The sequence below is a fragment of the Melanerpes formicivorus genome, unplaced genomic scaffold, assembly GCF_026170545.1.
Source record: "Melanerpes formicivorus ecotype bairdi unplaced genomic scaffold, bMelFor1.0.p_v2 SCAF_24, whole genome shotgun sequence".
In the NCBI taxonomy this organism is placed as follows: Eukaryota; Metazoa; Chordata; class Aves; order Piciformes; family Picidae; genus Melanerpes; species Melanerpes formicivorus.
Window position 1 is genome coordinate 4,512,911 of NW_027142376.1, and position 14,141 is coordinate 4,527,051.

The 14,141-nt window shown below is 42.5% G+C and overlaps 1 protein-coding gene across 40 annotated transcripts in view; it reads right to left on the reverse strand.

Annotated features, from left to right (window-relative positions):
- Positions 1-10,094: 10,094 nt before the first annotated feature.
- Positions 10,095-14,141, reverse strand: part of CLASP2 (cytoplasmic linker associated protein 2) — a 152,324-nt gene continuing 148,277 nt past the window's right edge. For all 40 annotated transcript variants that reach the window (XM_068152665.1, XM_068152649.1, XM_068152646.1 and 37 more), the window contains one exon: positions 10,095-13,755. In XM_068152665.1, the coding sequence (XP_068008766.1) occupies positions 13,669-13,755 (87 nt within the window). In that variant the 3' untranslated portion in view covers positions 10,095-13,668. The remainder of the gene's footprint in view (positions 13,756-14,141) is intronic.

The following is a 14,141-nucleotide window of genomic DNA, read 5'->3' on the forward strand; positions in this document are numbered from 1 at the left end:
GGGCCTTCCCGCTCTCGGGGTCGCCTATTGGCTGCTCGCCGCCAAAGGATCCAGTCAGAGGAAGGCGGAGTGGAGCGTGGGGAGAGGCGAGCCAATAAGCTGATATTTCCTCACGCGAGGTGACGCCAGCGGGTACCAGGGCCCATCGTGCACTGCTGCGGCGCGCTTCCTTCCTCCCCCGGCCCCGCGGCATGCTGGGTGCGGCCCCGCCGGAAGCGGAAAGCGGGCAGGCAGTGGCGTCATGGCCCCACAGTTATCTCTCCGAGCAGCGGCTCGGAGCAGGGGCTGGGCTAGGACTCAGAAGGGTCCAGTTTCTTCCTCCCGCCTCCGAACTGGTCTGAGACAGCTGCTCATGGTAATCGGCCTCGTGGGCTAACGCTGTACGCAGCCCTTAAGGAAGTGTGCTCCCCTGGCGCGTAGTTCATGAAAGAGAGGGCCGGGAGCCGCGCCGCCCTGCAGGGAGCTGGGATGTCGTCATGGAGAAGACGTTTTCAGCGAGAGTGTTTCTACCACCTCTGGGGCCAGCCTGGGCCAGCCTTTCTCCCCCTTGCGCGTAGAAGAACTTCTTCTACCTTAGCCTTCCCTCTTTATTACACTTTGGCCCACTGCAACAGACTTTGCTACAAAGATGTTCCCAAACTTTCGTATAGGCTCCCTTTAGGTATTGAAAGGCCAGAAAAAGGTCTTCCTCAACTACCCAAACACCTGTGTTCAGAAGTGTGTAGGAAGAGAACTTTATATTTACATAAGGGTGGGAAAACAAGCACCTACAGAGAAGCAATGAAGAAAGATGAGGATGCAGTAAAAATGTGTGCTGAGAAAAAAACAGGAGGTGCCACACTCCTTTGCGCTGAACAGAGGCTGAAGAATGGAGGTGTGAGAGGATATCCTCACCTTCCTTCCATTTGCACTGGGAACTGTGTATGTCACTTGTAAACAGGATTGTGGCACGGAGCTCCAGCACCCATTCACTGATGGGACTGATGGATGTAATGGAGTGATTTCTACAGCTCCACTTTGGAACACAACTATAACCTCAATTTGTTTGTTTGTGTTTGGATTTGCTTGTTTTTCAACCTAAACCATGAGCATTTCTGATGAGAACATGCTACTCAACAGTTCCCTAAGAGCAGCAGTAATGCTGTGATGCAGCAGTAGATATGAGACTCCACCACCTCAAGGTGGGTGATCAGACACCTTCACATAGGTAGCATTAGCCAAAACTGAATAAAGCTAAAGAGTGAACCACACTCAGTTAAAACTCAATTAACATCTACATTATCTGGAATTTGTAGGCCTAGCTGTTACCAAAGCACAGTAATTTTTCATTAAAATTCTGAATACTGGACACAATATTTCAGTCACAAAGAGGCAAATTGGGTTCATAGCTCACAGGAGCAGGTTGATGCAATAAGCTACATATTACATCAGAATTTCAATGCAAGGCATTTAGCCACTGTGCCTGGACTGACAGTGCAAGCAGCCCACACTCCTGATCCTGCAGATCAGCTGGGCTTCAGCATAGAACCAGAGACTATGAAACAACAAGGTATTTGTAAATCTGTATGGCATCCTATAAAGAGAGAATTAGCTACAGATTGCAGAAGTAATTTGAAAGAGAAACAAAATGTTAAGACATCTGTGAACATTATTCTGACCAGTAAAACACTCCTGCCAGTGACTGGCACACACAGATGGTGGCATGGTTTGTGAACATCGTGGAGCTCCAGTAAAGCAAGTCTCCACTAGGACTGAACTGCTCAAACTGTTCTCAAAGGGTCTCCGGCACCAACTCTGCTTGAAGGCTTCACCTTGTGAATTAAATGCAAAGGCTACACAGTTTGAATTCTTGTGTATTAGAACATTACAATTGTTACTGAAGATCAGCTCTGCTCTTATCTTACCGTAGGTAGCTGCTGTTACTGGTGGGATATTGATGATGGTGATAATGTTCAGGCTGGCTGTGCCAGAAAAGCATTCTGGGATGAGATGAAGTGTTGTGCTCAGCTAAGAGGTGATCACTGCAGCAGTGGGAGAGAGGAAAGAGAAAACAGATACATTCAGGTTTAAAATTGTAGTTGGGTTCTGCTCACACCTTTACACATAACTACTGCCACCAAGTTTGCTGGCGTTGCTCTCTGAAACCTGCATAAACATGACTGATTGAAAATCATAAAGGAGGAATATACAATGACCTAAGGCAAGCAAGAGAGTGCAGTAGCACTCACACTGCACCCCTTTCCCTTCTAGCTGTTCATTCTCTACTAGTTCAAGTGCCGGGCTACTACAGAGTACAACTTGAGAGTTACCTTTTTGCTATTAAAGAAGATTCTTAACAGCAATTTGCACTTGCAAACAAAAGGAGGTACACATGCAAAAAACTCCTCTGAAGAACCACCTGCAGAGGGCACCCATTCTGCTCCAGACAGAAAGGACTACTGAGAGAGGGTAATAGTAGTTCTCTGTTCTGTTTTGTGGTTTTTACTGGGTTTGTTATGCACTTGTCTTTGTTTTTAAATACCACCTGCACACAAGCACACCTGGCTTGTTTTCTGCAGTTTACTCTGTAAAGAGGGACTTGCAAAAAAGTACTGCAACATTGTGATGACATGCAAGCTATGAAAAGCAGAATATCAAAGAGCAAGTTTCTGGCAAAAAAACCCCATAAACGATTCTTTATTAAACTGAGATCAATATGCAGCAGTCAAAAAACTGTCAAATAACCTTTTTTTTTTTTTTTGACAGCCTCAGGCAGTTCTCCTTTAATTTACCATTCTTACTCAGCATCAAACAACAGAAACAAGAAAGCAAAAGGCAGTGTAGTAATAGAAGAGGAACTGTACCGATGGGTAAAGCAACACACCCCCACAACAATCTTGTCTGGAAAGGCAGACAAGAATTGTGACTGCTGGTGTAGTGGTTCTCAGTGATTCTTCTCTTCCAGCAGGCACCTAAGTACCTCAAGGAGGGCTGTCATAACAGACCTGCTTGTGTATGTGGATTGGTCTTTGCTCCAGCAAGGATCTGGATGGGGGACTCTTTTCAAGGTTCATTCTCCCATTACATGTCTGTATATAGCTGTACACTCGTAATAGGCACCCTTGTAGCAGGATTCCAGTGATCACTGCTGCATTTTAAACCAGTCTGGTCTCAGTAACTGGAAGAAGAATGCATCCTTCCTGTTACCCAGTCTGCTCCATCTACTGGCAGGCTCTACAGTAAAAATCATCCCTTCTCCAGCCTTAACTTGGGCAAAGACAAACGTGCAGAGGATGGTGCATTTGGAAGCCCCATTTCCCTTTGCAGTGATTGTTCTCAAGAAAAGGACTACATATCCCTCAGACCACTTCCAGTCTTGGGGCTGCCATGAGAATCTCACATGGAGGGTAGGCTTCTGTTTTGTTCCCTGACTTGTATTTCTAGTAAGTGGAAAGAGTAAAACCACAGACTCCCTTTCACTTGAGCTTTCAGTCCCTAGCAGAGAATGGCTCCCACCTCTGTGTGTATCCCACATAGACTCTGTGGCTTTAAATGTTCCCTCCCCCAGGTGGCCTGTTGCTTCTAGAGATGCTGGTTTGTCAAAGGGCAGGTGGGAACACTGCACTTTGATCAGCCCATTTTTGTGACGTCCAGCAGAGAACTTGTGAGCAAAAGCAGCTGAAATGCCCAGACAAATCCATGTTCTCTGTGCACACACACGTGTACAGCTGCACGTGCATGCTAAGAAACTGTACTCCTGGGTTTCCTCTTTAGCACAGCAAATTCTGCCACTAGCCCTTTTAGAACTGATTTTTATACCTTTAAGTAAAACAACATTTCAGAAGTCCTAGATTTATTCTGATGTCAAGACAAGTTGCTGTTGCTGAAGATAACCATCCCAGGGGAGCCCAGGCAAGCAGGTGCCAATTAGGCTGCTGGCCTGGGGCTACTTGCTATGTTTCAAGGGTGGATGGTGAGCAAGAGCCATAAGGCCTCAGTGCTTGAGTTGTGATTTCAGTCGTCTCTGTCATTAACTTGCCTAGCTGTTAACAAAGCTTTGACTCTACTGACTGCAGTAGGAGGTCCTGATAAAACACAGGAGCACCACAGGGAATGTGCCCATTCAATCTCCTACCTTCAGTTCTTTAAGTGTTATGTTCATGCTACTGCCCTGAACAGATCAGGTGTCTGTTAGCAGAGAAAGGTGAAATGATGAAGGCTTTATGGCCCTTGCTACAGGTTCCCCTGCAAACTATTTCAACACTTGAGCCACAGCCACAAAAGCTGCTGCCACAAACCATCATGTTGCACTGTGACCACTGTTACTGAGAGTGAAAGAGAAGCAAAGCAAACCCAGATCTTAAGAACTTCAATGCAAAGACACTGTGGAAGAGGAAAAATCTCTCTTCCCCTCCAAGGGTTGACTCACAGCAGCTCTGAGTTCCTTGTATGGAAAGGGCTAGACAGACCATGTAAAATATGTCATTATTCAAACTGAAAATAAACACTACCAAAAACCCCAAAACCAGTATTTTGTCTTCTTTTTACAGTCCTGTTTTGACTGATCTTTGGTGCAAACAGCATATAGGAAAAATTTAGTACAGTATACCTTAGTAGTTTAAATGAGGATAAACCTCCCAGGTTCTATTGAATTCTGCTGTTTGGCCTCATGAAGCGCTGTATATTCACCACACCCATGCCTGCTGCCCTTGACTAACCTCTAGACATAAAGGTATGTGGTTACAGAGTCTTGCAAGTTTGGGGACAAATAAGGTGAGCTTTTCACCTTGCACTGTTTATTGTTAAAGGGCTATTTTTGTTTCTTGCTTTATGATCTGCCCAGTAAGTACTAAACAGATCTCAGCAAAGAAGAACTGTATACACAACCAACAAGGCATTATTTATTTAAAACATTTCTTGCTCTAAGGCTTGTGTATGGCATGCAAAGTCCAACCTGAAATTGAAGGTGGAGAGGCTCATACTTTGCTGATGGGTGGATCTGCACCAAAGGCCTTTAACATATGGTGCCTGAAAACTTGGTTGGATGTTTCCGTGAGCAAGGTCCAAAACAGTGAGGTTGCCTAAGGCACCAAGGAGTTAATCTTTTGTATAGTGATCAGATTCCTCACTTCAATTTCTGATTCCCCCTCTGAGAACTGCAACAAATGACCTGAAATAGCGGTATTGTAATTGGCTATGTACACAGTATGTCAACTTTGCTCTTCCTTTTTAGCAAGTAAAACTTACTCTACAAACAACAGTGACTCACCTACATACATCGTTAGTGGGACTGTATTCATTGCCACTACTATAATCAACACAGGTAACAATCACTTCTGCATGTGACTTATCACTGTTCTCCACAGGTCTCCCACCATAATAACTGGCCCAGCCCAGTCACATTGTCTGGTCATGTGAAAGGTGGCCAAAGCCCAGTCTGTGAACATCAAGACACCATGTCTGCAAAGTGCAGTAAGGGATTGCTGCAACACCTGCCTGTTCTCTATATCCACCTGCCACCTTCATTCTGGAGCACTGGGTGGTGTTAAGGCATCCCAATCTTGACCTGCTTAATGCTGAAGCACTGTAAGGTCTGCTGTGTTTACCAGTCCTTTGTGACACAGAGGAACTCTTGGGAAGCAGGAGCGACAGTGAGAGGAAAGAAGAAATGGGAAAAGCCACGAAGAATGTTTTTAAACTTCCTAAACGGCAACAGAAGTCGTAGGGTGCTAACAGCACAGACAAGGCTGCACATCATGAGATACCTGACCAGAATGTCTCTCTACTTGATGTCTAACTGTGCTTAGAACACTGACTACTTCAACAGTTCCTCATAATTCACCTGATAAAATACGTTAGGTATATAGCAGACTGTGCACTTGGACTTGCTTCAATGTCTCCTTGATATAAGGCACTCTAAGAACTACCTCTACATGTAGAAGTGAAGTATGGATTGCTTCCAATGATCAAGTGGCAGTTTGAAAAAAAAAACCAAAACACACCAACCCACCAACAAACCAACAAAACAAAACAAAGCACTTGGGCTTATTTTGAGGCATGCAGGGCATGCTCCTTTCCTTAAAGGATGCACCCTCTTTTTAAAAATGCTTAAAGTGTCCCCTGCAAGATGCTCCTGCTCTCTAGTTATTCCCTCCAGTCATATTCCTCAGATAAATCACTTCTGAATCCAGGAGAATGTGATTCAAGTGCCAAGTTTGAGCTGAGGAATAAATGTCTTAATGACTTTGTATCTAACGGGATAGAGACACGGTAGCTATTACCTTTGCTTTCTTCTGCTCCCTTTTAGGAAGACTGCAAGGGCTGCAAAGGAACCTGTCACATGGAGATCATCTGGAGGCATCAAGTGATTTAGAGAGCAGAGAAAGATTTGATTTAATCCATCACATCATACCCAAATCAAAACTTACCAGGTTTATACTGCTGTGGCAAAGGATGAAGTTGTTTGGGGATTTTTGTATGGACGATCCACAGGATCACAGGATGTCGGGTCCTTTCCACCCCCTAAAGAGATCATCAGGTCCAACCCCCCTGCCAGAGCAGGATCATACAGTCTAGCTCAGGTCACACAGGAACGCATCCAGACAGGGCTTGAAAGTCTCCAGAGAAGGAGACTCCACAATCTCTCTGGGCAGCCTGCTCCAGGGCTCTGGGACCCTTACAGTAAAGAAGTTCCCCCTCATCTTGAGGTGAACCTCCAGTGCTGCAGCTTACATCCATTGCTCCTTGTCCTATCACAGGGAGCAAGTGAGCAGAGCCTGTCCCCTCCCTCCTGACCCCCAGCCCTCAGATATTGATAAACATTTATTAAATCCCCTCTTAGTCTTCTCCTCTGCAGACTAAACTGCCCCAGGTCCCTCAGCCTCTCTTCACCAGGCAGTGCTCCAGTCCCCTAATCATCCTCATAGCCCTCTGCTGGACCCCAGCAGATCCCTGTCCCTCTTAAACTGGGGAGCCCAAAACTGAACGCAGGACTCACGACGAGGTGTCACCAAGGCAGAGTAGAGGTGGAGGAGAACCTCCCTAGATCTACTGGACACACTCGTCTTAATGCACCCCAGGACCCCGCTGGCCTTCTTGACAACCAGGGCATATTGCTATCTCATGTTGTCCACCAGGACTCCCAGGTCTCTCTCCACAGGGCTGCTCTCCAACAGATCACCTCCCAACCTGTACTACTAACAGTCAACAGTCCGCTAAGATGGACAAGTTCAGGTGTTCATTTTCTGCTATGCTGTGTATTTGTTAGCCCAAAATTCAAGTGTCTGGATTGCCAGTCTGCTGCAGCAGTGTAGGCGTCCTGCATCTTCTGACACAAGCAGGCAGCTGCGCTCCTCCTCTTCGTAATGGACAGAGCCCCTTTTACTGCAGCCTCTCAGGCAGCTTTAGTACCCTGCCAGCTCTAGCACTTTCTAGCATTGGGTTGCCTTGGCTTTATGGACAAAATCCTCCAACATCAGTGTTTTCCTCTTAATTCCCAGTGCAGCAAACAAGATGTTCTGTACTCCAAGAAAATATCCTTCCTAAAAACATTACAACACACATGGGACTGCTGAAATTTTTACAAGCAAGAGTTGCAACTCACAGGGAGTTAAAATAAGAGTATGCACCATGGCTCTCTTCTCGTACTTTTTAACAAAACCTTGTTGTTTTCCACTTCCTGAGCAGAGTAGACATTGTTCTTACCCAGTTCCTGAAGCAGTGGCTCATTAGCAGGTTTCTGATACCACAGGAGTTATTTGTAAGGAAGGTTTTAGAAACTTCTGACAACTTCTGAACAATCAGGTAACATCCAATAAATATTCCTCCTCTTAGGCAAATACAGGCTATATAAATAAAGAGGGGGAAACTCCTTAGGGAAAACAGAAATTTCCTCTGGGTAGAATAGTTCAGAACAGTTGGCCAGCATGGCCACAGCTTTCATCTGAAAGATCAAAAACTATCTAACACCTCTTAAACTCTCTGTGTAAAACAAGCATCTGTAAAGGATATTTAGTATAATGTAAATGCTTTATCCACATCACTTTAAGTTGCGATGGAAGGACAAAGAGCTAATAGGCCAGAAATTCCCATTTTACCAGGTAAGAGGCTTTTTAGACTTGCATACCATTACAGTAACATTTCAAAGATATTATTTCAAATTAGCAGATAATTAAGGAACTTAAAACATGCTAATCCGCAGTTGTAATTGGAGCAGCCACATACAGCTCCCCCACAGGCTTGCACGCCAGCCGTTTGCACCTTGCTGAAATTACAGCTTCCTCATCTTCCCTGGTGTTTTAACAGGAGCTACATATGCTCAGGCTAAACAAACTGTGCTAAGAAATACAGGGTTGGGTTTTTGTGGGGGTTTGGGCTTTTTCTTCCCTTCATACAGACAAAGCCTCAAAGCTCAGGACAGATGTTCACTTTTGCCAGCACATCTGGCAAAGTTTCTGATCCGGTCTGAGATTGTTCCCCAATGTGACTTTTCTGGAGTAGGGCAGGAGAGCTCCCACCAGGTACTCTGCTGGCTCTGTCACAGGCAGAGGTGAATGGATAGAGAGGGAACACCTAACCAGGCTGGCTTACTTTTGAGAGTGTTTGCCTACAGCACAGCTCCAATCTGTTTGTTTTTATTGCTTTCTGTCTTCCTTGGCTGGTCAGGCACTACCTTTGAATCTAGCCTTATACACAAGTAACAGCACTGTCTCTGGTAATGACATCAGTTGGAGTTTAGGATCTAGGAAAGGAAACATGCTAAAACAGAAAACTTGCTCAAGTTTGATGGCCAAGATGAATTTTTAGTTATCTTTCTACCTGCTGCCAATGGTACAAGTCTGGATCTCAGTTATATGCAGGCATGTTGGTTTTCCACTGAACAAAAGTATTTTCCACGTTTTGCTACCCACCATTTGTTTCCAAACTCACTCCCTCAAAATACGCTTCATTAGGATCAGTTCTGACTACCTAAAATACATCAAGAATTGGAATTTATGAGAGAAATCCTACAGTATTCAGGCCTGCTTGCAAAAGAGAGTTTTGAAGTTTCCAGGAGTTACTGTTAAACAGCGATTCACAAACATCCTTGTGATTCTGTCCCAGCAGAAATTACCTTCAGGAAATTTTCCTCAGTAGGGAACTTCCTGGTAAATGTGCTACTTATGCTAAAATCCTATCAGCAAATGAAGGAACTCTGTAGCTGCACAGCTTGGGAACCCAGAGGTCTTGAGATGTACTTAAACACATACACAACTTAGAAAAAAAATAAATCAAGTTTGACTTTTTTTCCCACTTAACAGACTACCCTTTTTTTCTCATACTTCCCACATTACTTCAATGTTTCTACAAAGCAGAAACTGATTTGAGAGAACATTTATAACATACAAATGCAGCCTTTGAAGTAAGTGCTACTGAAGAGCTGGGAGACAATCACAAAACACCTATGGGGAAATGGAAGAATTTTTCTCTAGAGAGTGTAACACGAATATTGACTTTTGTCTTACCTGGGAGCAGACTGCAACTGCAAAACTGATCATTGTCTGTTTAAACTGGGAGAAAAGAGTCAGCTTCCCTTCTCTAGATAATGCTCCAGTTCCCAAGCTGCACAAGTATCCCCATCATACTTAAGTCAACTGTGTTCTGTGTTGCCAAGTCCCACGCTGAGACAGCATATTTCCACAACCAGCTGACCCATTCTTGCTAACCTATGATAGGGAATAACTGCAGCATAACTCAACAAATTTATTCCTGAAGATGATTTTTTCATAGATTCATAGAATACCAGCTTGGAAGGGACCTCAAGGACCATCTAGGCCAGCCTTTCACAGTAAGAATGTAGTTGAAATGAGATGGTCTACCAGCCTGTCAAGGTGGGCCTTGAAACTGTCTAATGATTGCTTCCAATGTGATGTCACATTCCGAATCTGAATTCTTCTGCTGAAAATTAAACTTGAGCAGTTTGGGCCTGTATTCTCAATAAGCTTTTTACATGGGTGTATTTGTGAATGCACTCCAGTGTTTAAACCTTCACAGAGACTAGTAAGAGCTTGTCGGTGTTTCAGGATACAAATGGTTCTTGCTCTGGGACTCAGACCGCAAATAACGAACACAAGTCAATCTGTTCCAACCTTTATCTTGGAAAACAAACAAGCAACCCAACTCAGCAAAACTTACATCGTCAGCTCTCCTTCCAGTTTACATTCACTATCCCAACTTCCTTGCTAAGGCTTCAGCTGAACATAACGTGTTACTCAAATATCTCTAAAGCAAATGACATCCAAGTCTGAGACATCCAGAATTCACATTTCCTATCCTGATTCTGCATGGAGCTTTCTTTCCTTCTTCCTCCATTTTTTGTAGCCCAAACATTACATTTCAATATTCAGATGACTTCAATGACCTGTTTTTACATAAGAACATAAAGAAACCCTTTCTGAAACAACAGCAACTTACAATTGTCCCAATTTTTCACAGATCTTTATGTAATCCGTTAGAGAAGCCACCTTCAGCAGGAACATAAGACATGAATAATCACTGCTCAAATTCAACTGAGCTAATTCCTGTTTATCCTATAGGAAATGAAGGTAAAAAGCAGTGCAGTGAATCTGAGTACGGGCCCCCATGGGAATAATTGCATTGAAAATCCATTCTGTGGGATCAGTGTCATATAAACAGATTCTGATCCACTCTAGCAGCCCAACCTGTGTTTGAAACAGAACTAGCTGTAGTGTAAATACAATGTTCATTTAAACATACTGCATTTGGACTTTTAACACATGGGATAGCCGCAATCAGAACGTTTGAAGATGGCTTAGAAGCAAAACTGACAGACAAACTTTGTGTAAATATCTGCCTCCCACCCCACCTGAAGCAAAATTTTTCAGTCATTTCAGGAATCAAACCCATTTCTTTTTACTGACTTTTGTGTACACATAAAAAAGTTAGGAATATATAACCTCTGTTTCAATAACTTTTTTTTCAGTATGAAACAGCATCTTCAAGAAGATGACAAACAGCAGGCATCTTGAAATGATCCTCTGAAAAATCAGTATTACCTGTACAAAAAGCAAGAGTAACGTAATACGGAACCACCCAGCTTAGAATTTGAGTGATTTCTTTGAAGTGACTTTTGTAAGCTACAGGGTTGCAGACTGAAAAATGTTTTTGAATTAAAAAAAATAAAATGCGAACAATTTACAAATAAATGGAACAGTAAACAAGAAACCTGCCCAGATGAAGCAAACTGGGTATTCATAGAAGATTCTATTCCATCTCCAAACCCCACTTCTGTCTAGCATATTTATAGCACAGCAAGATCTCAAATGCCAGGTCAGATTCAGTAACAAGAGTATGGGAAGAAACATTATTTGGACACACAAAACATGAAGGTTAAGAGAGTTTCTTTTTTTAAACCAACGCTGGATCAATCACAATTTATAATTTGTCTTCCAGCATGTGATCAAATCAAACAGGAAAGCAGAATGTATACATTGCTGATTTTTTAAGTAATGTTATGTACATTTTATTGCCAGTATATGCACAATGGTAAGCATAGAACTATAAATACACCATGTAATTAAACGGTAGAAAACAACAAGGATGTTACATGTAACAAAGGAAAGAAAGAGGAGAGACTATTTTCTTGGTGTAGCTGCTAAAAAAGGCTAGTCATGAGTTATGACACTCTTGGGTTTAAGTCTTTACATGTATTTCTACAACTTTTCCTCCAAGTAACTCTCTGCAATGTCACTGCTTCTTGAACCACCACATTTCAGCTCTTTCTATTGCATTCACTTCAAACTAAAGTGAAAACAACCCTCCGTGGAACTACGAGCATATGACTGACTTGGATTCAATTTTGCTTTTCAGGGTTGCTAGCAAGTAAAGTGTATAAGGAGTTTTTTGTGACATTTGGCTGCAATGTTGAAGAACACAGTTTTGAATACACATTAAGTGATAACTGGGGGGTGGAAATGGAAGGTGGAAAAAAGAAAGTCTTTTTGTAGATGGTTCTTCCACTGGGTGCTATATGCAGTAGCTCAGTCAAAAATTAGTCACCCTGAAGAGGTAGAGAGAATTTCAGCCTAGCACAGATAATCATCCTTGGCACTGCTATTTTCTCTCTTATCAGGATACACTTCCTACAACTAGACAATATCACAAAGGGAAAAGAAAACAAATTCCCTCAGTCTGGAGAAGGGCACTGCTTCATCCCAGCTCTCACTTCATAAACCTGCTGCTTACATCCAAGACCCAAAGAGAACAGGGGAAAAAGAAAATAAAGGCAAAAAGAAAAAGACAACATTTAGGGATACATTTACTTAATCTTAGTTCTCTCTTTCCATCATTAAGGTCATAAATACAAAGAACCATTATTCACAATAAACTAACTCTCTTTCAAAAAAGGAAAAACAAACCCTGGAAACATTTCCACACCTTAATCCAGATGGGTCTTGAGGATGCTATTCAAGAAAACCATGCAAGGAATTTGGTAATGCTTTCCCAACTCATCCAAAATATATATATATATATCTATCTTTTTTTTTTGTTAATTAAAAGGTGGCAAGATCCATAGCATTTGTGACTGTTCTCCCTCCCACCCCCCCAGATTCAATGCAGAAAATCTTGGTGCTTTTAGGAAGGTAACAAATGAATATTCTTCTGCACTGTTGCCATAAAATCCCATGTGACTTACAATACAAGACTACTTGTTCCAGCAATTAGGTTGAGAGGAAACATTCTAGTGATAAAGATAAATACATACTGAGCATGCTTGGGCAGAGCACTCCATTCTGAAGCATCCTGCTTGAAGAAGGAAAAGTGACAAGGATGGTTCACGTCCATCAAGAGACCATTAACTCTGCTGCCAAAAAGCAGACTGCCACACTGTCAGCAGGTCAGCAGTGCTACCCTGCAAGGACTGTCTTTCACATCAAGAGGTACTGCTTGTACCAGCCCTCTACTGCACACACTAAATTCTTATTTATGCAACAAACATACAACCAATGAACAATATACTTTTACAGAACTGGATCAATCCAGCTTTTCTTTTATGGGCATATTTCTCAATCTCCAGAATATCCCAAGCAAGCTGTAAATAAGATGATGAACCACCACCAGAGTGAACAAGTCTCACTGTAGTTCAGACTAGTTCAGCCTGGTTTCACATTGCTTCTTGATTCTAGCGAAGGACATGATACTCAAACAAAACAGCAATAAAGAAAATAATGTTATCTGCAGCTGAATAAAAGCAACAGAACTTAAGAGTTTAACTTCTGAAGCTTAAAGCATTCCTTTTTAATTACCATTAAAAAAAATAATAATCCTTTTTTTAATACAGTAACACTGGCAGAAGTTAATGGGAAGACACAGAGGCTTGTGAACAGGATAGCTGATGGATTAGATTCTCTTAGAATTTGATTCTGCTTTGATCAACTGGTGTCAATACTGCTTTTCCTTGGATGTAGAATAATTCTATTGCAACAGTCACATGCAGGCTGAGGACAGCCGTTGGTTAAAGGAAAAAAAACAACAAAAACCCAACAGAAAGTATCAACAAAACAAACAACAGAAAGTAGGGGGAAAATACACAAGGAAATAAGTTCCAAAAATTGTATGTAAGGATTTTCCTTTCACTGAAGAGGGCCTTGCCCTTGCTTTAGGAGACCTGGTGAACTCTTGTCTGCTTCATTAGCTGTGTCCAGACAGATCAGCTGCTGCATCTCCTGGTCCAGAGCCTGTCTGTGCACGTTTGATGTAAAGGTTCAGTAATTTCATCTGCAAATTGAAGCCAGAAATTCACTTTGTTTAGAAATTTGCAAACTGTACGGACTACAGAAATGGTACAAAGCAGACATTAAACCCTTCTCTTCTCCCCCAGAGCAAATCTGCATTTTACACAGTTGATGCAAAGGTAATATACTTGCCAACAAGAACATGAAACACAGCAAAATTTGTCACAAGGAAGCTGAAAGCTTCCTTAGGGATGTAAAGAAGAGAATAATCTGAAATAGAAAGATGAAGACAGGCGGGGTATTTTCTTTAAATTACAACACGGTAGGTAGGTTGTTTTTTATCTTCTAAGTTAATGTTGCAGTTTTAAGCCTCTAGTTAACAGTTACCAATGCTGCTACTCACTAAAGCTTCCAATACTGTCTGGAATC